The sequence below is a fragment of the Porites lutea genome, chromosome 8, assembly GCF_958299795.1.
Source record: "Porites lutea chromosome 8, jaPorLute2.1, whole genome shotgun sequence".
NCBI classification, from domain to species: Eukaryota; Metazoa; Cnidaria; class Anthozoa; order Scleractinia; family Poritidae; genus Porites; species Porites lutea.
Window position 1 is genome coordinate 505,253 of NC_133208.1, and position 21,621 is coordinate 526,873.

Genomic DNA, 21,621 nt, shown 5'->3' on the forward strand with positions numbered 1-21,621 from the left:
TGTGTAAATGTTAAGTACCCGAGGTTTCGTTAAATCGAGGTCCTTTTACTCATATTTCATTATACCGACGACTTCGTTATATAGAGGTTCGCTGTAGTGAAGCAACTAAGTTCGAAAAGGATTTATTTTATAATTGTGAACAAAACACCAGAGCAGCTATGACAGTGAATGCACTTCATTAAGTTATTTAGTATCTGCCAGCGGTGAAAAAGACGAGTTACATGTATGGTTGATACCGTTTAGAACAGTTCCCAGTAGAAACACGCTTATCTGACACCCAATGCTTGTTTTTAAGTCCAAACAGACAACCTTAACTGTTGTTTTTGCGAGTGCCTCATATCTGTGAACAGGTAAAAAGGTTTACTTACAGAGGAGAGGTTCTTGTTAAGGTATTTGCACCGGCAAATTTTGTACAATTTTGCATCGTTTTATAGTCATTTTAGCAGTTATATCTCGTTTACATGGGTACATTGACAGTATTCTTCGGCTATTGAGGAACTAAAATATAGAGAAATAAACTATACTAAGTCACTGCAGACACCTTAAAGTGGAAATACACCAAAACACACTGACAGAGTGGTTTTTCAGCTATACATTTTAAATGTCACATTCGCCAAATTCTTTAACAAAAGACCCAGGACATTTCTAGCCTTAAATGTTTTTTTATTGTCCATTACCCAAACGACAGAGTCTTCAGTGATGGTTATACGATCTCTGTAAAATGATCTTGGAAAAGGATAGTTGTTAATCAAACAAACAGGTGGAACAAGGTGGCTTTTGATAAAATGTGTAAGACCCTGTTTACATGGAGTGGGGGACCCCGGTCTAGTGGGGTTGGTTTCTTTTGTTTTGTGTCCTCCAGAGCGTGAAAACAAAAGAAAACAACCCCACTAGACCGGGGTCCCCCACTCCATGTAAACAGGCCCTGACTTAATATCAGCACCATGATTTACATAACAAAGAGAAAGCGATAAATTTGTAACTAAGCCCCACGCCAAACGTCGAATTTTTCATGAGACGAACTAACTTGGTTAAGTTCACGAAACGTTTTCGAGCTCAGTTAAGTTCGTCTGAATGAGTTATGGATCGTCCAACACGTTCCATCCGTCTGATTCAAACGGATAGAAGGTCTGAAGGTCGTCTCCGGGACAAACGTTGATCTTCACTAGGCACAAACAGCTACGAACTAAACTAATAAATTAAAACTGAATTTGTTTAAAGATGTTTAGTTAGGGCTGGTTCTGGAGAAAATTTATTATAATTGCTTTTTGGTCTGATTCAATCGATGGGTTTGACGCATCCTAAGTTCGACGTCTGAACCAACGGATGATCTTAACTTTATAGATCGACCCAAATTAGCGTTTGGTTCGTCTCATGGGTTTTAACTCCTTTTTAAAAGCACGATTCATTGCAAGTAGTTCCGCCCGAAAGGGATCCTTTTTTGAGGCTCAGGTATACGAAAGGGCAGAGATTTCGTTTGTTAAAGTATATGAAGGGGTGGGGAAATTAATCGTGTCATTTTGGTCTGTAAAAGACCCAAAAAGGGCTGACACAGACGAATTTAAGGGATTTGAGAGAAGAGAACCTACTGGCTTAGTGATTTATTCATATTAAAAAACGGTGTATTTACGGCAGTTAAAAGGAATGCAAAGTTCTAAACTAGGTATGTGAAAGGGTTTCCATTTGTCAATAAAAGGTATAAGAGAGGGGAACCTTTTCTGACAAAAATGGTATGTAAAAGGGTAAAAAGTTAAACGAACGGGAGGAGCCTTCCCGTATAAAATGTTGTTGAGTATCCCCCCGGATTCATTGTTAGTACATAAAATGCTTCGTGGCTCATAAAGTTCATGGCGGATACCATTCCACTTATAACTGCCTCTTATAAGCCCCGCAAATATACGTCCCCCCAGTTATAAGCCGCCCACATATACGTCCCCCAGTTATAATAGACATATTAAATTCTGCAAGCAGAATACTGCAATGCTGATCGTACTACGTCCTTTGTGGTTAATGTTTGTACCCCAGTTATAAGGCCCCCCACATTTACGTCCCCCCAGTTATAAGCCCCTGACGTATACGTCCCCGCAGTTATAAGCTCCCCACTGATTAGCCCCCAAGTAGCAGGTCCATCAATCTGTAAACATAAAAATACATCCGCTTATAAGCCCTTCCCTTATATAAGCCCCCCTCTTATAGCTTTTCATTCTTATTTTGAATTCCGATTATTATAACGTTTGAAAGCATTGCAAGAGTTTGTTTCGAAGGGTTTTTCTCTACTCCGGTTATATACCCCATCGGATATAAGCCCTCGTAAAACCCTTACGAAGATGTATAAGCCAAGGGAATATAAGCGGCAGTTTACCGTACGTATGTTGGCTGATTTTTTTAAAAATGCAGCACCATTTATTGGCCAGTTTGATGAGTCATGATGTTCAAAATCGTATTAAAAAAACCCTCTACACCCCAACGAAAGCCACTATGCGTGGTTTAGTTTTCACTGGCAAATTAAATGATCAAAATTAATGTGACCCCAGTGGGCTGAGGAATTGTCAACCAAACGCAACTGAGCCATTCTACCAACAAAACCAGATACATTCCAGCTTTTCTCTGTCATGGATTCACTACAATCCCCAGTTTCCCGAAAAACCACATTTCCGTCAACAATAAGCTCAGCACGAATCTCGTTTACGAAACAACTTCCTCCAATAAGGAACCGAAGAGAATTTCCATTAATCCAAAAACAGTGAGACGTCATCGTGCCTTGGGGAACATCGCTTTGGGTTGCACCAGCCTGATGAGAGGGACTGGGCCGATTCTCGAAGCCGCCAATCCACCAATTCCCTTTGTGGTTGGCAGGTCCTCTGCCTCTCTCTAATGAATTATCGCCGTATGTTGGCTGATTGTTGAATGCATTGCCAGTCAATGTCCAGCATGACAATCCGTTTTCGAAATCAAACAGAATACCGCAGTATGCTGAAAATAAGTAAAACGATTACAGCTTGAGGTTCAGGTTAGGGCCTGTTTACATGGACGAGGGGGACCCTGGGTAGGTAAGATAACCCGCTTAGGTGGAGTAAAACCTGCCGGTCGATAAAATCCGTCTCTTATTTTAATATGATCAGGTTTACACGACAGGTGGTCTGCCAGACCGGTTAACCCTCTCAGCTGGGGTCAAATTTTGCCTTCTAAACGTTTTCAGGTAGCGTAACCTGCCCAGTCGTGTTTGAGAGGACGGCTCGTGATCCGTAGACTAGTTTATCATCATCGAAAGTCTCTATTTGTACAAGTATGTTTTAGAACGTGTAACCTAGTACGTTAATTAAGTACCCGGTATTTTACTTAAAGGCCCCGTGCAAACCGACGTAACATTGTTAGCCAACAACGCCAAGCATTGTTGTTCCGTCCGTTTGCACACCGGCCTGTTGCATGTTGTTGTTTGTTGTTGCGAGTTGTTACGCAAAATTTGAACCTTGTCAAACTTTTTGAGCCAACAACTCCCAACATTTCTTGTGTTCCGTGATCGCCGAGGCGTGCGCAATAATGTTGGATCCGTTTGCACAGCTCTCCCAACATTGCTGGTGCCACGTACGTGCATTACACATGCTCTCTAAAGTCTTATGGCTTTTATCCCTCCCACGATGCACTGTAGCTCCCAACATTGTTGGGAATTGTTGCATCCGTTTGCATACCACTGCCAACACGAACGCAACAACTCCCAACAAAGCTGGGAGTTGTTCCATCCGTTTGCGTGTAGCTTTACTAATACCAATACTCAGAATTCCCAACTGTTGAGACAATTCACGAATTCCTTGAATCAGGAAAACGTTTGTACAAATATCTCATACCGCAGTCCCTGGAGTATTCAACCCGGTATATTTCTGGAAAATACCCACAGTCCAAAGATTAATATTAAGGTGTCAGTTAAGGTCAGGGAGAGCGTTAAAATTCATTTCAAGTAAATCTTCTCCTTACTACCTGTGCAGTTCACTCCATCTCCAACAAAGCCGCCACAACGAGTGCAATTGAATGAGCCTACGGTGTTACTGCACCAGGCATTTTCTGAACAGTTATGGGTTCCAGCGGTGCACTCGTCTATATCTAAAAAGAAGGCGTAGATATAACATGTACCGTTATTAAAACACGTATCCAAGAGGAACCTAAGTCAAGTCACGTGAAGTGTTGGCCATTGTCCCCTTTAAAATGCCATTTGACTTAAGATCGTATTTATTGTTTTTGGGTTTCATCAGATCTTTAATGCTCTTTGGTGGATGTGTTGTTAATGACATTGAAGACTATACAGACTATTTTCGCGAGGTGTTGATTCACAAGTGACGATAAACCTTTTCTATTTAGTAGTTCAGACTAGGACGTTTGCTTTTCATTTCATTTTTTAAACTTCTCATATCATATTGTTGCTTAGCCTCCCCGCAGACGTCCTTTGGGGTTCGTTTGTCATCCGTGGGGGAGAAATGAATGCGTGACAAACGAACACCAAAGGACGTCTGCGGGGAGGCTAATTGTTGCTCTGTTTATGTTACATTTGATGCAAGTTGTTCAATATAATTGTCTGAACTAACAGCAGCAGCACTCTTTTACCTTTTAGGTACATCAGTTAGTAAAATAGTGAAAAGCCAATGCAAACGCCTGTTTGAAAGTCGAATGGTTCGTTGCTGTATATCTTCTATTGTTTTGTCTCTTCAGTTCATTTGAGCAAAACGTCAAATTAAATTTTTTCCAACAGGATGGTTTGTCCGCGTTCAGTGTTTAAATGAACAGGTCCCGTTGATAAAGATTTATCTTCCGCGCTCAGTTATGGAATGAGATAACCAGGAAGCGTAGAGCTCGAAGGACGATTCAGTATTTTAAAAACGTATTACGAAAATGTCAACAAGACTTCCTGTTTAAGCGATTTGTTATTAAAGAACTATGTTAAAGGGGTATTATTATTTAATGGTACCTATTCCGTCAAAAATGGTATATAAACGGGTACGGAATCATTATTATTACTATTTTTTTTGAAATGCTGATGGAAAATACGTTGTAGTCAAGTATGTCCATCTTCCAAAAAAACAGTCATTTTACTGTAATACAAACGCTTTTCGAATTCGCACTCAAGCTATTCCCCATGTGAATTATAAGACGTTATGATGATAGGAGCCCACGTCGTAACACATAACACTTCAGATACTGGTTGGGTGGTATACTAATATCCCCAAAACGGAGAGACCCTTGTATCTATGTCAGTTAGTACATTTTCTTGTTATGATTTTGCAGGGTTTTTTCCTAGAAATCTTTGAAATAACAAAACAAATTTATGCTAACCTTTTTCGCAAAGCTCTCCCTCAAAACCAACTGGACATAAACATCGAAATGTTTTGGCAGTGAATCCATGCTGACACTTGCCATTATTTAAACAGGGGCGTGAGCTACAGCTGTTCTAAAGTCAAGCAAAGTAGTGAATACAAGTCAGTGCACTGAGCAAGGACAGGGAGGATCCTAACATGGTCCCATCTAGCCTGCTAGCAAACCCTCCATTTATGGGGGAGAAGCAAGCCGCGACAGAACGCACTCGCGTCTCGTTTCGCGGGCTTCTCTCGCGTGATTTCTCGCGACTCCGGCAAATGACTTGGGTGAAGAGCTCTACAAGACATCACTTATCTGGGAGCTCTGACGGGACAAATTTTGGGCACGAGAATATGAGATTAAACTGAAATATTTTGTAAGGATGAACTTTACATTGTCAGACCAACTGCACTGGGGCATTTAAATCCTATTATTCTTTTCTGTTAGTGTTAGAGGGAGGGGTGATTGGAAATGAGAAGCTATCCTTTCAACCTCGTCCCCTGGCCTTATCCCATTATCTGAGGGAAAAGCCCTGGGGACGAGGTTGTCATCTTTATGTAGTGTGGAGAGGGTCCCTAAAAACAACACAAGCTTCCCCTGGGGTGGTGGGTCCAAATACTAAAGATCACGTGGTATCCTGAACAAATAACAAAACGGCAAATTAATAAGCGTCTTGAATTTGAATAAGGCCTGTTCCAGCTCGGGTCCCTGACTAAAAGCCCAATCTTCCATGTAAAAAAGGATAATGAGAGGAAAAATACATAGATTTGCAGAAAATATCGATGTTGTAATACTGCGTATGTAGCTTCATCGTTCACTTCATCCTCCTTCGATAAGCAGAACAGTGCAATACACAATTTAACTATAGAACACTGTGAAAACCTTTGTGCGTTCTTTTTGAGCTTAAATGGTGAATAACGTAAGAGAGCGAATAATAAAAGTAGGCACAAAATAATAAAAAGGAGTTGAAGTAGTTAATAAAAGCGAACAATGCCCTGACAACTACATTGGTGAGATCACCAGATCCCTTTGTACTCGGAGCAAAGAAAAACTAATCAATTTTCGAGCGCTGACGGGCAACGGGGTCATAACATCAACCAGAAACTTATAAGAGTTTCTGCATCAACCCATACAATACTGAAGTTTAAAATGACAAAAATCACCCAATCAATTGCATCAAGCGCCGTGCTAAGAGGCCATTGCCATAAAACCATCAAACAAAGAAAACCCTCTCTTATTAGGGACGAGGGAGACTGGACCTACCGTCCATTTACATCATCTCTTATAACAACTTTTCTGTAACATCTCTGATGAAGTTGAGGGATTAGAACAAAATATCCAAATTTTTTCAAACGTCTTTCGCTCTGAGTTTGAAAATTTTTGTTTCTGGTAAGTTAATGCATCGGGTGAGAAATAGGAAGAAAAAACAATCTACTACATATACGACAGCTGAAATGTTTTAACACTAACCTGGGTCTCATGATATGTGTACTTTTCCCTTCTTTGTAAAAGTGCTTGATCCGTAGAATTGTTTAACTCGCAAATATAAAGATCACCAGTCTCACTTATCCCCAGGTTACAAGATACGCAATCGTGGACAAAATAACATCGAATTTGACAGATATCACCACTTGTCACCAGCAGAGAGGAGATCACGTGATCAACAAGAGCTTGACCCTCAATGTGGCCAAAAAATTTTATGTTTCTGCAGTTATCTTGTTTGAAAAGAGATCAGAAAGAAATATGTGGTTAAAAATAAAACACAAACCGCGTGTTCGCATTTTTTATATACTTGACGTTTCGTACGCTATTCAACATACATTTTCAAAAGTGATCTTAAGTGACCATTGAAGAAAATGACGAGACCATAAATTCAAAAATTACAACTTGTCTGGAAATGAGGTTAAGAATTTTAAAAATTCTTAACAGTAATTAATACAAAAGGCAAGAGCTAATAGAGCATCAGCTTTTCACAGTTGATGTTGACATTAAAAGCTGGCTTAAGGTCTTGAAGAGACTTGAAGTGTTCGGTCTTCCTAAGGCTGAACATTTCAAGTCCCATCACTTCAAGACCCTAACAAAAAATGATCACCCTTTAGCTATTGCTGACCATATCACTGCCACCGGACATAACATTAAATGGGATCACTTTGACATCTTAGCATCTGGCAATACAGATTATCATTGTAAGATAAAAGAAACAATGTTTAAGAGAAGGGGCGTCTATGATCCCGGGGGGGGGGGAGGGGTACTCCCATACATTACCTATACGTGTATGTGCCGTCCAAAGGGGTCGTGATTTTGAAGCTCCTGATTTAGAACGGCGTATCCATTTCAGAAGCTTTTTCTAGAACGGGGTATAATATTTCGAACGCACGAAAGCTCCACTTTTGTAAGCAGCCATTTGAAAGTATTCAAGGACAGATTGCTTTTAAAAATACGATTTAATGCGTTAACAAGCAAACCGTTGTACTCTTGTTGCACCCTAGAACGGAGTATAAAAAATTGGCCCATTTCTAGAACAGGGTATCAGTTACTTTTAGGGCGAATTCTATAACGGGGTATAAAAAATTGGCCCATTTCTAGAACGGGGTATCAATTTTAGGGCAACTTTTTTCTTGAACGGGGTGCCAATTTGGAGTCCCGGGCGGGTTTGTGATTCACCGTTGCTAATCGTGTATGGAGGCCACGTGATTTTTCCCGGAATGTGTGGAAAATACAATTTGATTAGCTGTTACTCGTAGATCACTACATCATGTAAATAAGGGATTTGGATTGGTTTTAGGGTGAATAAATAGCAGGCAACCTGAAAATCATCACATTGACAACTACACGCATTTTTCCTGAGGGGAGGGGGATCTGTACACAGACTACTCTCACTCAGTCTCCACCTCAAACACTCACTACCTCCCCCCACCATCCCTCTCCACCTGTAACAGCCTATCGATAAAAATTCTGATGGTTCCCCATTATAATTTTTTCAATTTTCGCTAAGCGACGTCTTGCATATTAGCTGTGTTTAAAAGGCAATAAAGCTTATTTTTGTTCATCATATGTTACCTCTGTCAAGTACAAATCAAGCCTGTTCCTGATAACCTAAATCTATATTATGTAAACTTAGTATGTAACTTTAACTGTAATGCCCATTACCATATTTATAAATCTTGGACCCTTATGATTTCTACCGCTAACCTGACAGCGGCCAGCTCGAAAGCTGTCGCTTCTTTGACCACTGTGCACGTACCTTCACCGCTCGTGACTTCGGCCTTCCACCGCACGCAAAAATGACCTCTGGTACCCAGGGTAAAGAAGCACTTGTGTAATAATATATTTTCAAATAATTGTTAGTACTTAGTAACACCCCGTAAACAGAGTAAAAAATAAAGTTGAGGTTGATAATTCACACTAAAGGCTTTCTACTGCAAGTAACTGCTGTGCACTGCGGTGAATGATTCTGAATTTTGGATGGTGGATTGCGGACTGTGGATTACCGTGGATACTATATCGCATCATTCCTGTTTTGAATACAAAATGAGATGTAAAAGCCTTTTTGTTTCCGCTTTTCATCAAACCGGCTACTTAAAGTGGAAATTGAACTTCGTGTCGTGCAGTTTTGGTTTGAAATCATACTTGAAATCACGCGTATGATTTCAGGTCAAACTGCACTCCACTCAGTTCAATAACCATTATAAATCTCACAAGTTGCCATCAGTTAACGATTTTTTTTGTTTTGTCTTTCTTCATAGTTAAGCATAGTAGTGAGGTAGATTTGTTTCTACAATTTCGGAAACCAAGTAGGTTCTTGGCTCTCTCCAAATACGTTGACTTTGTCGACGAAAATTGACTTGGTAAAATGACCTAATCCAAAGAACTCTGATTTCGCAAAATGTTTCAAATGAAAGAACGTACCTCCATGGGAAACGTCTTACCATCTATAATAAATGCGATAACATCAGCGAAAATAATTCAAACACAGTCATGGTAAATAATTCAAACACAGTCTAAATCTGAATGCCATGAATCAAGCTAAATATTGCACTGTTGGAGGTCAACTTCCCTTCATTTAAAATTCACAGGACGTGACAGTCAAGACTAAACACTCTCCACCATGGAGTCGCATTTGACTTGTTTCAAATAAGTCCAGCTGAGTGTCCAGCTGGTGGTGATACTCAAAGTAAAAAACAAGACCTGGGATATCTAGCTGTTAGCAGTTGCAGCTTCTAACATTTTAAACTCAGTGCTGGTTAATTAACTAAGCGTCTTACGTCCCTTACTTAATGCCAAGCGACTTTTTAGGCACTCAGATATGTTAATTTTTTTTTTTAAAAAAAAGTTTACTATAAATGGAAAAACAACTGACTAGGAAACAAAACATTACGTGAACTCTCTTTAGTAAATAACAGACCGGTTACTTAAACGTTTAAGAATAGAGCTTGTATTCTAGTAAGTTAGAGTGCTGAACTCACTACGAAAAAGAATATACCAAAACAAGGAACAGAGTGGAGAAATAATAGGGTTGTATTTATTTCGACAACTGCAGCACGGCTGAATTTTATCAACTAAACCGCAATTCTGTTTAATGCGCAAAATATCCCTCCGCTGTTAAAGTTCTGCAAAATTTGGCTAACTGTTAGCGTTCCAAGAGCATCAGAAAAAAAGGTTCTTAAACATAACCTCATTACAAGAATGACTTCTGACAAACGTGGCCATGCTTTTATACAAGATTATGACGCAAGAAATCATGTAGTAGAATTTCATATTCCGTGTCAATTATTTCGGTCTACCTAACTTCAAAGGCTCTCACTCAGTGTATTTGTTACTTGAGTAAAAGTAATCTATTCTGTCACTGTCAAAAAGGAAGACGTGTAGTGGAAACAAATGGCTGTGTACACTATCAATTATTCAGTAAGTTTTATCAAGCAGACAAGAAAACAAGATGTTATAGGTAGCCTGCGATCATAGTCCTTTGTTGGTGTGGGGAAAATGTTTCAGTCGAAGTAACTTTTAATTAAAGAAAATATTAATTTCCATACGTGAAAAATCGTCGCTGTTATACACGCAACTTAGTTGCGAAAAAAGAAAGCCTGAAAAAAATTGACAACGGTCCAGAATTTTCTTTAGCGCTGCTTTTTATGCAGAAATACGTATGTTATCAAATTAGCACATAGGATGGCTGTTTTCCCCTAGCGACCGACAGAGTCGGGGTCTGAGTCGTAATTGTAAGAAGCGTACCACTTTACCATCTGGTGAAAACAGCGTTCTGATTCCGCCTACGACTCCGTCGTTTACGATCAAGTGAAAACTGGATCGTCGGGGTGGCACTGAGGCAGAAGCAGACGAACCAAACCAATCATAAAGCGTGGCAACGTGAATTGTGATTGGTTTATACTTCCCCTTTTGCTTCCGACTCCGACAATCTGGTTTTCACTGGATCAAAAACTGAAAAACGGAGTCATAAGCAGAGGCAGATGAAAATGGAAACGTTCTGATTCTTCTGACTTCAATTCGGTCGCGCTTATGACTCCGATTTTTGATTTTCACTATGTCATATCCGCTTTTACGACTCCGACTCCGACTCCATCGCAAGTGAAAACCAGTCTTTAGGATCCCCAGCGTGCTGGCCACCGTCTGTATCCTTTTCTCATAAAATAAATGATTGTTCTGCGCGCCTTGCAGTTCCGTGCAGCCATATCTGCCTTAGGGCAATACCCAGCGTTATGAGAATACATGTAAATTTACCAATAGTATAAAGAGGTAATTTAATGTAAATGTAAAAAAAGTACAAGGTGCATATAACGAAGGTTAAGAGAGAATCGCAAAAGCAGCCTATAACTCCCTTGTTCATACACCTGCTGCGCATAGCACTGCAATTTCAAGGCTTGAAATAATTTTCACCAGTCGCCTAAAGAGAGGTAAAAAGGGCCATTTTGTGGTCCAAAATGCTTTTAATAGCGATTTTGATAATTCTACCCGGCTAAAAAGGTGTTTGTCTTGGAACTCGCACCAGTCCCTTCGCGCAAAATGATTACTTGAAGCCGAACTTGTCCCTTTGTAGTCTTTTTGCGATGAAACGAGAACGGTGACCCCTTTTTTATTTGCGTTTTTCACTCGTTATGGCTAAACAACAAATACGTCTTAAAGAGAAAACAATCTGGATAGTAGAAGTTGTAAATTTTTAGATATGAATGACGTCGAAAGCCCCCTTTGCAGTGACAGAAGAGTATAAGATAATGTTAAAACTGTCCACCTCTCTCCACTTTTTAAGATCAGGTAATTTGAAGTCATTTTACTGAGAAATTATAGCCCAAACAAACAAACGGGTTTTAGGTTTTAGTAAGATTCATAGTTTTTGCTGCATGATAAGAATTTTTGGTGGTTGTTCAAGTTTCGAACATTTCGCACGCAACTAGGAAAAACACACAGAATTACAAGCACACAGGGCAAAAACAAGCACGGTGACTCCAGCTTTAACAGGCTACCTTTTAAACAGCATTTAATTTCACAGCGCCGGATGCTGTATCTAAGGAGTCTTATATCGTTGTTTCATCTTTTAGATCTTAGTTACAAAAAGATGAAAGACTGTTGTTAAATTTACAGGTGGACGATCATGTCTGTGATAAAACGCTCACCCGAACTATCAGAAAAAAAACCGTCACCTACTATTTTTAAATGACAAAGTAAAGATGTGTAGGACAAAATATCGTGAAGAGATAACAATCACAAATTTTGTCGCTACGCTTTTCAAAACAGAATATTTCAACTGAAACTTTAAATTGTGAGCTTTATCACGATTAAAGTTCCTTTCCGAAGTCAAGTCGAAATTTCGAACACTTGATCAAGCCGCAATTTCAAACACTTGTTCAAGTCCTAATTTCGAACACTTGATCTTTCTCTATATATATCCAACTGATGACAGATCTATGGAAAGCATTCTATGCATCACCTGCAATACACTTTTTTCGACATATCCTCAGTCGAACCTATTTACAATGCCAATTATTACATACGTACTAGTTTATGTACTAAGTAATTTCTGTTAACATGTACTTTCATTTGTAGATTTTGATATTCATATTCTATACGTTTTTAGGAGAGTGACCCTAATACGTGTTTTGTAACTGCTATCAAATTTGACACTTAAATAAACTTTCTTATCTTAATATTATCTTATTATCTATTTGTTGTTTGAATCTACCATTTGCAAACTTCCTTTCTTTTATAATAGTCCACAGGTTTAGAGCTAACACTCGGAAAAGACAAAAGACACTCACAAATTAAGTGTGGGTAACCGACAAACAGCCCAGCAACGAGCGGCTTAATGAAAAAGGAGCTTTCATCTCGGTATCTTACTTTACCCGCTAATTCTTTGTGATAACTGTTCTACAGTCCTTCAATTGTGTCAAGTCTGGAAGCCTTTACCCTGATTTTTCCGGGCAACAGGTAGCACTACGTCTGCAGTACGAGCTTGCACGACTGGCCGCTATATCTTTTCACAGCTGAAAGTCAAAGCAAGTGTATTCAAGATCTGCAAGAATCCTCTGAGGATACGGAAAGACAGCCATGAGTTTAAAGCCATACTTTTTGTAAAGTCGAATTGCAGGTGTTTGTGCACTGGTTGTTGTCAAGACGATTTTCTTAAAGCCTTGTCTCTTGGCGTGTTGGAGCAGTTCATCGAGCAGTTTCCTGGCAATTCCCATTCGTCTACAGACAGGCGATACAGACATTCTCTGCAGTTCAGCGACTCCTGGATTGTGGCTCTCATTATGAACGAGTCCCACCATTCCAACTACATTTCCACCCCACTCTGCCACCCACATGTGACACTCATCAGTAGCCATGTAAGTCTTGTCAATGTCCTTCAAGTCCGAAGCCAGACAGCAATTGATGAATTTCCAGCACTCAAAGTAGATGTCGACATACAATAAAGCAAGAATAGCCACGCAAGCAAATATGTAAACAGCGAATATCCACAAGTTCCATTTAATGGCTGCAAGGATAGCGAACACGGACAAAGCGGCAAGAATCCAGCAGTATCGTGGAAAGACTACCCGCGCAACGAGGCTGATCAGCTGTTCCATTCCTTGGGTAAAAAGTGTTTGGCAGTCTCGTTGATCCAAGGTTTGGTAAGAGCGTATTTTTACTTCGTGAGCATCGTTTGAATTTGAAGAACAACGAGTGTCAAGGACATATTCCTTGGGCGACGACATCACTTAAACACTCTCTAGAAATACATAACGACTGACGATTAATTCGTAAAAAGCCTATATCACAGAACAAAATGTAGCCTTTCCTGATTACATGTACGTACGACCTGAACAAATGATTTATTTTTCTGATGACTATTAAAAAACGTTCTCTACAGCAACAGTATTTTCAGTTAGCAGTAAATGGTGACGAAGCCTGTAGACAGGCAAATGACGCTTTTTGTATAAGAATAATTGAACAAATCTCACAGCCAGTGCTCCAACACTCACGCAATAAACTCACAGTATTTGTATAAAGTCGCAAAATAGCTACTATTAAACTATGTATCTCAGACACACTCGGTGCGGTTTTCGTAAAAACACTCAGCTTCTCGCATCTAGCTCAAGTATAGCCACTAGCTGAAGATGGAGTTTTAGTAAAACTGCTCTTGAATTTCACTGTTCAAATTGATTCACCTGGCAGAGAGAATTGAATTTGTTATTTATATTTAGCCGCAAATGTGGGTGATTATAAAGATAGCAATCCAAAGATCTTATTTTAGTATGAGATTGTTTTCGTTTCGGGCTATTTTTGTTATTCACTAATTTCATCTACTTTTACAGACTTGGTATGATTCATTGTCCCTGTTGTGGATAACCAACATGTTCGCTTTATAAATCGCAACTAGTTATTAGCGTTTTACTTTGTCAACGCGTAGACGGAAATATTTGGAGTAAGTTTTAGTAAGGCAATCTTTAAATACAAGGGCTCATTCCTTTATCTTCACTCTTCACTCTCTTCACTCTCTGACAAAGACAAGTCATTTCTAAGATAAACACGCACCTTTCATTCCAAAGCAATACGCAGCACGATATGCTCTCTGAGCTGGTATATATATTGTCCCTCTAAAACAAAAAGGAAATTCAACTCAACATGCACGCTATCCGTCTGATGCAGAAAATCCAAAAACAACTCTGAAGTGAAAAGTTTCCAAAACACATGGAATCATACTTACGAGATTAGTTTTATAGACTTGAATCCCGCTTTCTTGTGATGCAAACTCGGAATGAACACAATTTGAGCTGAAGAAGCGCAGAGTTTCAAAGCTAAACTGAGAGTTTGATGTTTGACTTTGACCCATAGCACAAGGGATACGTGATCATAAAACCAGAATTGTTTACTCTGTTTACACTTCTACGTGATGGTATTGAAAACAATCCCGCTATATGATTGGCTGTTAGACTCAGCATGACAAAAAGCGACGCGGCCATGGCGTCTTTCCACCAATAAGAACACGGCAACGCCTGGGAGACGTGATGTGCTTTCACGCTGTACGTGGAATAGAACGGCGAATTGTTTCAGAGGGATACGCAGCTAACTACGAGGTCTGCATTTGGCTTGCTCAATAAGTGAAAGTTAGCTGACTTAGGATATATTCTAGGTTTTGTTTATAAACTAAAACAATATTTTCTGACAAAAGCGACACTTGAGAGATGCGTGAACAACGTCTGGCTTGATCCATGGTTTAAATCTTAAATCCTCCTCTCAGACTGACTGACAGACGACCTGCACGAATCACGTTCGTTGCCGCGAACCAAGCTCCACAAGTTTCTCCACAAAGTGTACGCTAATATGATTTACGAATGCCGTAAAAAAAATTCCACCTTTTCGTCTGTCTCGTATAATATCCTACGCGCTAGGGCTAATTACAGGTCCGGCTGGTCTGAAATACACAAATAATCGTGACAAACAAAGGCGGGAGAATTACATAACCCGTGTACAACATAAAACGTCCCGGCAAAAAGACTTAAGCCGGGAACAACCTCGGTTCAGACATAAGAATTTTATCTAAATCTTCGGTACTCTAGCACTAACTCTCGTTATCATGGACATCAAGAGCAATCTTTAAAAAGTTAGAGACGGTGAAATTTATTTACTGATTCCGTCTCACATCATCGCCTTCAGTACATTGACGCATGAGAGAAATGACACGCGTCATCTGTCTGGTTAGCTGCCCTGAATAAGCCACCATTTTCTTCTTGAAAAATGAAAAAATGGTGAAATGCATTAACCTTCTTAGTTCTAATGCGAGTTTAAGTTTCCACATTCCGTCACAACGGACCCTCGATATCACTCGACAGTTCATTAACAAAGCAAATTAACCCGCGGACCCGAGGGCGTCCCTCAATAACGGGAGTTTACAATACTGATCAAGTCATGTCAATTACTACATTGTGAGCACCGGTAGACACTTTTGAATTCAAGTTAGCCCCGGTTCAGACCCATACCATGGAAGTTAACTGTCTTTTTTATAGCACCGGCTTTGATTCGCAGTTCGAGTTAGATGCTAATCTTTTCATGTACCAAGCCTAGTGAGTAGTAAATTACACTCCTTTTCGACATAGATCATCAGTTATGTTTGAGCTTAAGTTTGTGTAACTGGCCTCAGGAGTAAACCTCATTCATAAAAAGACTTCAATGATACCTTGAATTGATATGTTTTCTAAGGTTATCTTGATCACTATAGGATGCAGTGTGGCTGAGCAGTTAGAGTGCTGGACTTGTAATTTTGGAGACCCCGGGTTTAAGTCCCGCCCTGACTGCTAGCTGGATTTGTTCTCAGCAGTCCCAAGTTCAACTCCTTGGCCACACTTGTAGTTTGTCTCCTACCAGTTGGAATTTTTAACCACATGATGTCATGTCCCATTTAAATATTATTCGTTTCATTATCCCTAAAAAAGCCCAATAAGGCGAGAGGATAATTACAGTATTACGATGATGATGATCTCTCTAGAATTAATGTTTTCATCCAGTGACTATTAGGGATCAACTCAGAAAATAAATTGCAAAGCTCTTGAAAAAGGGCTTCCAATACATGGTGTATATACTACTTCATTTGTAGACAGTACATAAATCACTATGTGCTGGCAGTTAGATTGAAAAAATTGAATAAGAAAGGTTTATACTCCTACCATTAAATCCCAGTACGAAGTTCCCTGACATTAAATAGAGCTGGCCTCATATGCTTTCAATTTGAACATCTTAAAGCTATCCAGATCCTAATAATGCCATTCCACTGAAACAAAAATAAACTCATTGGTGAGAAACGAACTGTTGAATCTTAGCTTCTGGCAGGCATGAACTGAGTAGAGTAGGGGGGAGGGCCATAAACAGGAAGGAGAAGTCTCTTTTCCCCCAATCCCTCTGCCCTCTAGTATCTGCTATACTGAGGGTAGTCTAGACCAGTAAAGAAGGAACCCCAATGGATTTTTCAGGGTTTCCCTTATTTGAAGACGGGATCTTAAAGCAAAATGGAGACAAGATTCGGGATCAAAAGTATACACATAAGGCAGGATGTCAAAACTAACCATTAGGATAATGCTATTGCACTAAAATTTAGGTCAGGGTGACAGGACTGAAGAACCCTATTGGAGAGCCTCAGTGAAGGGTGTGTGTATGTGTGTGTGTGTGAGGGGGTGTCTTGGATCCTCTGGGAAAGTGCCTGAAACAATTCCATAACTGTTACATCATGGTCAGAGTAACACAATAAGAAGACTTGGGACACACATTGGCTATAAAAAAAGTCTTCAGTTTCGATGAAATGTGGTACAGTCAAACCTCCACTAACGTCCACCTCTCTCTCTACAACTGCCATTCTTTTGGCTGACAGTCCATACATTCACTCTTGTTTCAACCTCTCTTCAACAGCCACCTTTCTAAAACAGCCACTTCCTTCTGTCCCCAAGGTGGCCGTTGTCGAGAGGTTCAACTGTAGTTTAGAAGATTTCCCTTGAGTATAGTACAGAAAATAGAGCTTATACGCGAACGAAACGAGGTGAACGTAAAGAATGTACAAATAACTAGTACCTCAGCCTTTGAAGGTCATATCTGTAAAACCGGACTAAGGGACAAACTGGTACAGAGTAAGCTTACATTAAATTGGTTTTTATTCTAATTTCGTGGCGAATTCCCAGTACCCAATTTGTTCCCGAGGACGTGACATACCCGTAACGCGAACGAAACGAGGTGAACGTAAAGAATGTACAAATAACTAGCACCTCAGCCTTTGAAGGTCATATCTGTAAAACCGGACTAAGGGACAAACTGGTACAGAGTAAGCTTACATTAAATTGGTTTTTATTCTAATTTCGTGGCGAATTCCCAGTACCCAATTTGTTCCCGAGGACGTGACATACCCATTTGAGCTGCAAAGTAGTAGTTACAGGCTCCAATTTGTTCTTTTCATTAGAGAAAAAGTGTAGGAGGCGTTTGAAGCTTTTAAAATCAAATGAAAGAAGTAAAATAAAGAAGCTTAATCTAAATTTCTCAAGCTATTTTGTTTCGTCAATGAAGGAGCATAAATCACACAAACCTCACAGTCAACCAAATTGTCTTCATTCGGTTCAAATATATAGCCGAGTTCATAATATTTAAATATTTCGCAGCGCCTTCTCTCCATTCCACTGCAAAAATATAATTGTTTGTCGCCTTCAACACGTTTCATCGCGACCCCCATTTTAATCATAATATTGACAAGGCGTTCAATGAAACCCACAAAGACTGGAAACGAGCTTGGTCCAGGCTTCCGGGCTGCGAGCTTTGGCGATTCAAAAAGCGGAAACTCCAATGAAATACCCAACCCCCTACCCCCCCTGTTTTTTTGCAGGGGAAGAAAGTTCTAATCCGGCTCTCTTTAAAGCACACCCTCCCCCATATTCTTTGCAGGGGAAGAAAGTTCTAATCCGGCTCTCTTTAAAGCACACCCTCCCCCATATTCTTTAAAACCAAACGTATTAATTAATGTATTAATTAACTGAAGATCACGACTTCATGTGTTGGTCTTGATCTTTAGCTGTACCAGCCAAGCAGCTTCATTTTCCCCTCCTCTCGTCTCAACCTCCGCCCTACGTCTCGCTCTTCGCGCGAAATACTCTTGTTCACCTTGCTTTCCTTATATCCCTTATGCACTAGTCAGTAGAAAGCCCTGCACCCCCATACCCGGGGAATGCCGGGCATTAGCGGGATATTTCAGCGGTTGTGGCTGCCACTTTTGCCACGGTGTCAGGGTTTTCAACAGCGAGCGGTGACCATTGGAGGGGCTTAGACAGGGGGTTAGTCTTTGAGCTTTGACACCATCTTGAATAGGCATGGTACTTGAAAGGAAGCATTAAACCTTGTATCGGACGGAAAATAACTGGAATTTTGATGTGGATGGAGATAATGTAACCAAAATCGCTTGGAGAGGTTGAAGTTTGGAATACCAATTCTGTACCTCAAGGTAGTTATTGCTCAAGTTTTCAACTTTGGCTGCCGGTGAGCTATGGACAGCAATGTTGCTTTTACTAATTGTAAATGTTCGATTTAAAAAGTGAAAAAATCCTGAAATATATTAATTTTGATCAACATTGTACACTTGTGATTTTTTAAGTACGGTATCGCCCAGTGAGCGGGGCACAAAAGTGACGTTTTTACGTACAAAAATTGCCCCTCCTAGCGAGGAATTTGCTCCATTTAGAAGGCAGGACTGGTCTTATACCCTGGTTTTCTCCGCTAATGGGGTGCGGGGCTTTTTGCTGAATAGCCATTATAAAGCGCATGTTATACACTTGAGCCGGCCCCGGGGGGGGGGGGGGTACTCCCATACATTACCTATACGGTATGTGCCGCCCAACGGGGTCGTGATTTTGAAGCTCCTGATTTAGAACGGGGTATCCATTACAGAGGCGTTTTCTAGAACGGGGTATAATTTTTCGAACGCACGAATGCTCCAGTTTTGTAAGCAGCCACTTGAAATTATTCAAAGACAGATTGCTTTTAAAAATACGGTTCAATGCGTTAACAAGCAAACTGTTGTACTCTTTGCACCTTAGAACGTAGTATAAAAAATTGGCCTATTTCTAGGACGTGGTATCAGTTTTAGGGCGACTTCTAGAACGGGGTATCAATTTTAGGGAAAATTTTTTTTAGAACGGGGTGCCAATTTGCAGTCCCGGGTGGAACATACCCACCCGAAAATACCCAAGCGCCCCCCCCCCGGGAGCCGGCCACTCTATGACTTCGAACTTCATGTGCTAGCGCTTTTCCACTTTGCGTTCTAGTTCTTTATGGATCGATTATTGATACCATCTTCTGGTTGTTTTAAAAAGCATTATATCGCCCTATTTTGCCAATGCAAGTGCCCCCTCTCAAATCAGCCCTGCCACGGGCTCCTAGCCCTCCCTCTCTATTTTGCCCCGCCTCATTCCCCCCCCCCCCAACTTCAAAGGTGCTTTAAATAAATAAGCCACACGGGGCGCTTAATAGAAGATTTACATTATTTTATTATCAGCAAGATAAGACACCTTTTAAATTCCTCTTTTCCTGAGTTCTCCCCCACGTCGTCCACGTGATCTACTAATTAGCCACAAGTTTTCTGACAGAGATCACTGAGTAACTTTTGTCACAGCAGCCGAGTTAAGTTGAAATCCTTCCTTACCTCCGTTTCAGGACTTGTGGCGTTAGTGAGGGGCTCTTTGTATTGTGATTCCACTTTACTCACTGATAGCCTGAGTAAAGTCTTTGAAGAGTTAGGAAGTTATATAGCGAACGTAACGACTGGAGGGAAGATTTCAAATGAACTCAGCAACGTTTTTGAGCCTTTCTTGTGTGTCTCTTTCTCAACTGTTCTTTGATATTTTGTTGTTACGAAAAAAAGATTGATTGAATCACTGATTCAATCATTGTCGCCAGCTTACTATAATTAAGAGGGTGTTTGTTTTTATCCTTTACTAATCTTCTCTGTTTCCGTTTTGGGTTCGATTTCTGATGCCTTAACAGGTTTAATAGAGTGAAGATTAGTTACCCTAAGTTATTTATAGAGCAGGGGACTGGGGCAGGGATGTTCTCACGTAAATAAGAAGGCTTTGCTACGTGCTTACCGTAAATCCTCTATTCAGCCCCCCCTCTCAAATAAGCCCCCTCTCTCTAATAAGCCGCCCCCCGTTTTTAGGTGAATAAAGTTAATAAGCCCCCCCTCTCTATTAAGCCCCCCATTCCCCCTTAATTATTCTTCACTAATAAATGATAGACTGTATTAATCAATCACGGTGGTTTATTTACCAACTGGAAGTTCGCATTTGATTCTGATCCCCAGCTGCATGACCTAAAACTTCTTGTACTTAAGCTTTTCCACTTTGTATTCTGGTTCTTTGTGGAGAACTGATACCCTCGTCAATTCTAAATTAAATAAGCTCCCCCTCTCAAATAAGCCCCCCCTCCCCCGCCACCCTCAAATGGGGTTGAAATGCATAAGCCCCCGAGGGCTTAATAGAGGATTTACGGTATTCCGAGCTGGGCTTTTGTACATTATGCTTTTGTTTGCCCACTAATATGTTCCAACTTTATGATTCGCTTTTTTTCTTAAATGCTCAGTCTCCCCTGAAAGTCGATGATACAGAAATTAAATTAACTTCAAAAACCGGTTATCAAAACTGGTTATCAACGTTGGATCTCTAGAAAAGAGATCTTATCAGTTAAAATATTAAGAACCGAAATACGAGAAGTCCAAAGACCACTGTAAAGCTGATCCTAACAGCGTGTATTGCTTTTTCATAACACATTGTAAACCGGAAGAGGGCTGGTATGGCCAGCCGAAATATTGTTATGAAAAAGCAATCCACGTCGTTACGGTCAGCTTTGCAGTAGTTTCTGGACCTCTCGTTTTTTGGTTCATTATACAGACCCGACCCCGTCGCCAGATCTGCCACTGAAAAAAAAATCCCTGTTGATTGTGAAGGACATTATAGAGTTCGTTTAAATAGAACACTTTCTCAACTGGAATTTTCGCGTTGTTTGTTGGTAGTGGATTGCCAAGAAATATACCAAAAAGTGTGATTTATGCGCAAAGTTGTTGTTTTTCTATTTAAGATTAAGAGTCGTTTTGGTCGCCGTCGTCAACAATAAAATAAATAATCTTGCATAGTTTGACAGGACTTTAACTGGTATTTCCCTGAAATTCCTCTTTATCCATATATCAAAGAAAGCCTTTCTTTTTCACTCTTCACTTGTGCACGTGCAATGCTTATTTTTGATTGGTTAAATAAGAAGCATAACTAA

At 40.2% G+C, this 21,621-nt stretch overlaps 1 protein-coding gene across 2 annotated transcripts; it reads right to left on the bottom strand.

Annotated features, from left to right (window-relative positions):
* Nucleotides 1-929: 929 nt before the first annotated feature.
* LOC140946804 (uncharacterized) lies at nt 930-18,038 on the bottom strand. 2 transcript variants are annotated; one of them, XM_073395915.1, is made up of 8 exons: nt 17,900-18,038; nt 16,500-16,603; nt 14,543-15,250; nt 14,371-14,432; nt 6,814-7,058; nt 5,323-5,437; nt 3,976-4,098; nt 930-2,973 (listed from the first exon to the last, which is right to left on the bottom strand). In XM_073395915.1, exons 4-8 carry the CDS (start codon nt 14,375-14,377, stop codon nt 2,495-2,497), a joined length of 969 nt encoding a protein of 322 aa, XP_073252016.1. In that variant the 5' UTR covers nt 14,378-14,432; nt 14,543-15,250; nt 16,500-16,603; nt 17,900-18,038; the 3' UTR covers nt 930-2,494. The 2 variants fall into 2 exon arrangements, with proteins under 2 accessions (XP_073252016.1, XP_073252015.1); XM_073395914.1 differs by lacking the exons at nt 14,371-14,432; nt 14,543-15,250.
* Between the last annotated feature and the right edge of the window lie 3,583 nt (nt 18,039-21,621).

Excerpts from the sequence above, each read along its gene's own strand:
- LOC140946804 (XM_073395914.1), bottom strand. The coding sequence starts at position 16,530 with ATGTCAGGGAACTTCGTACTGGGATTTAATG. Across the intron at positions 5,438-6,813 it reads ACACATATCATGAGACCCAG|AACAGCTGTAGCTCACGCCC; the intron begins GTTAGTGTTAAA and ends GCTTGACTTTAG. Across the intron at positions 2,974-3,975 it reads AGATGGAGTGAACTGCACAG|CATACTGCGGTATTCTGTTT; the intron begins GTAGTAAGGAGA and ends ACTTATTTTCAG.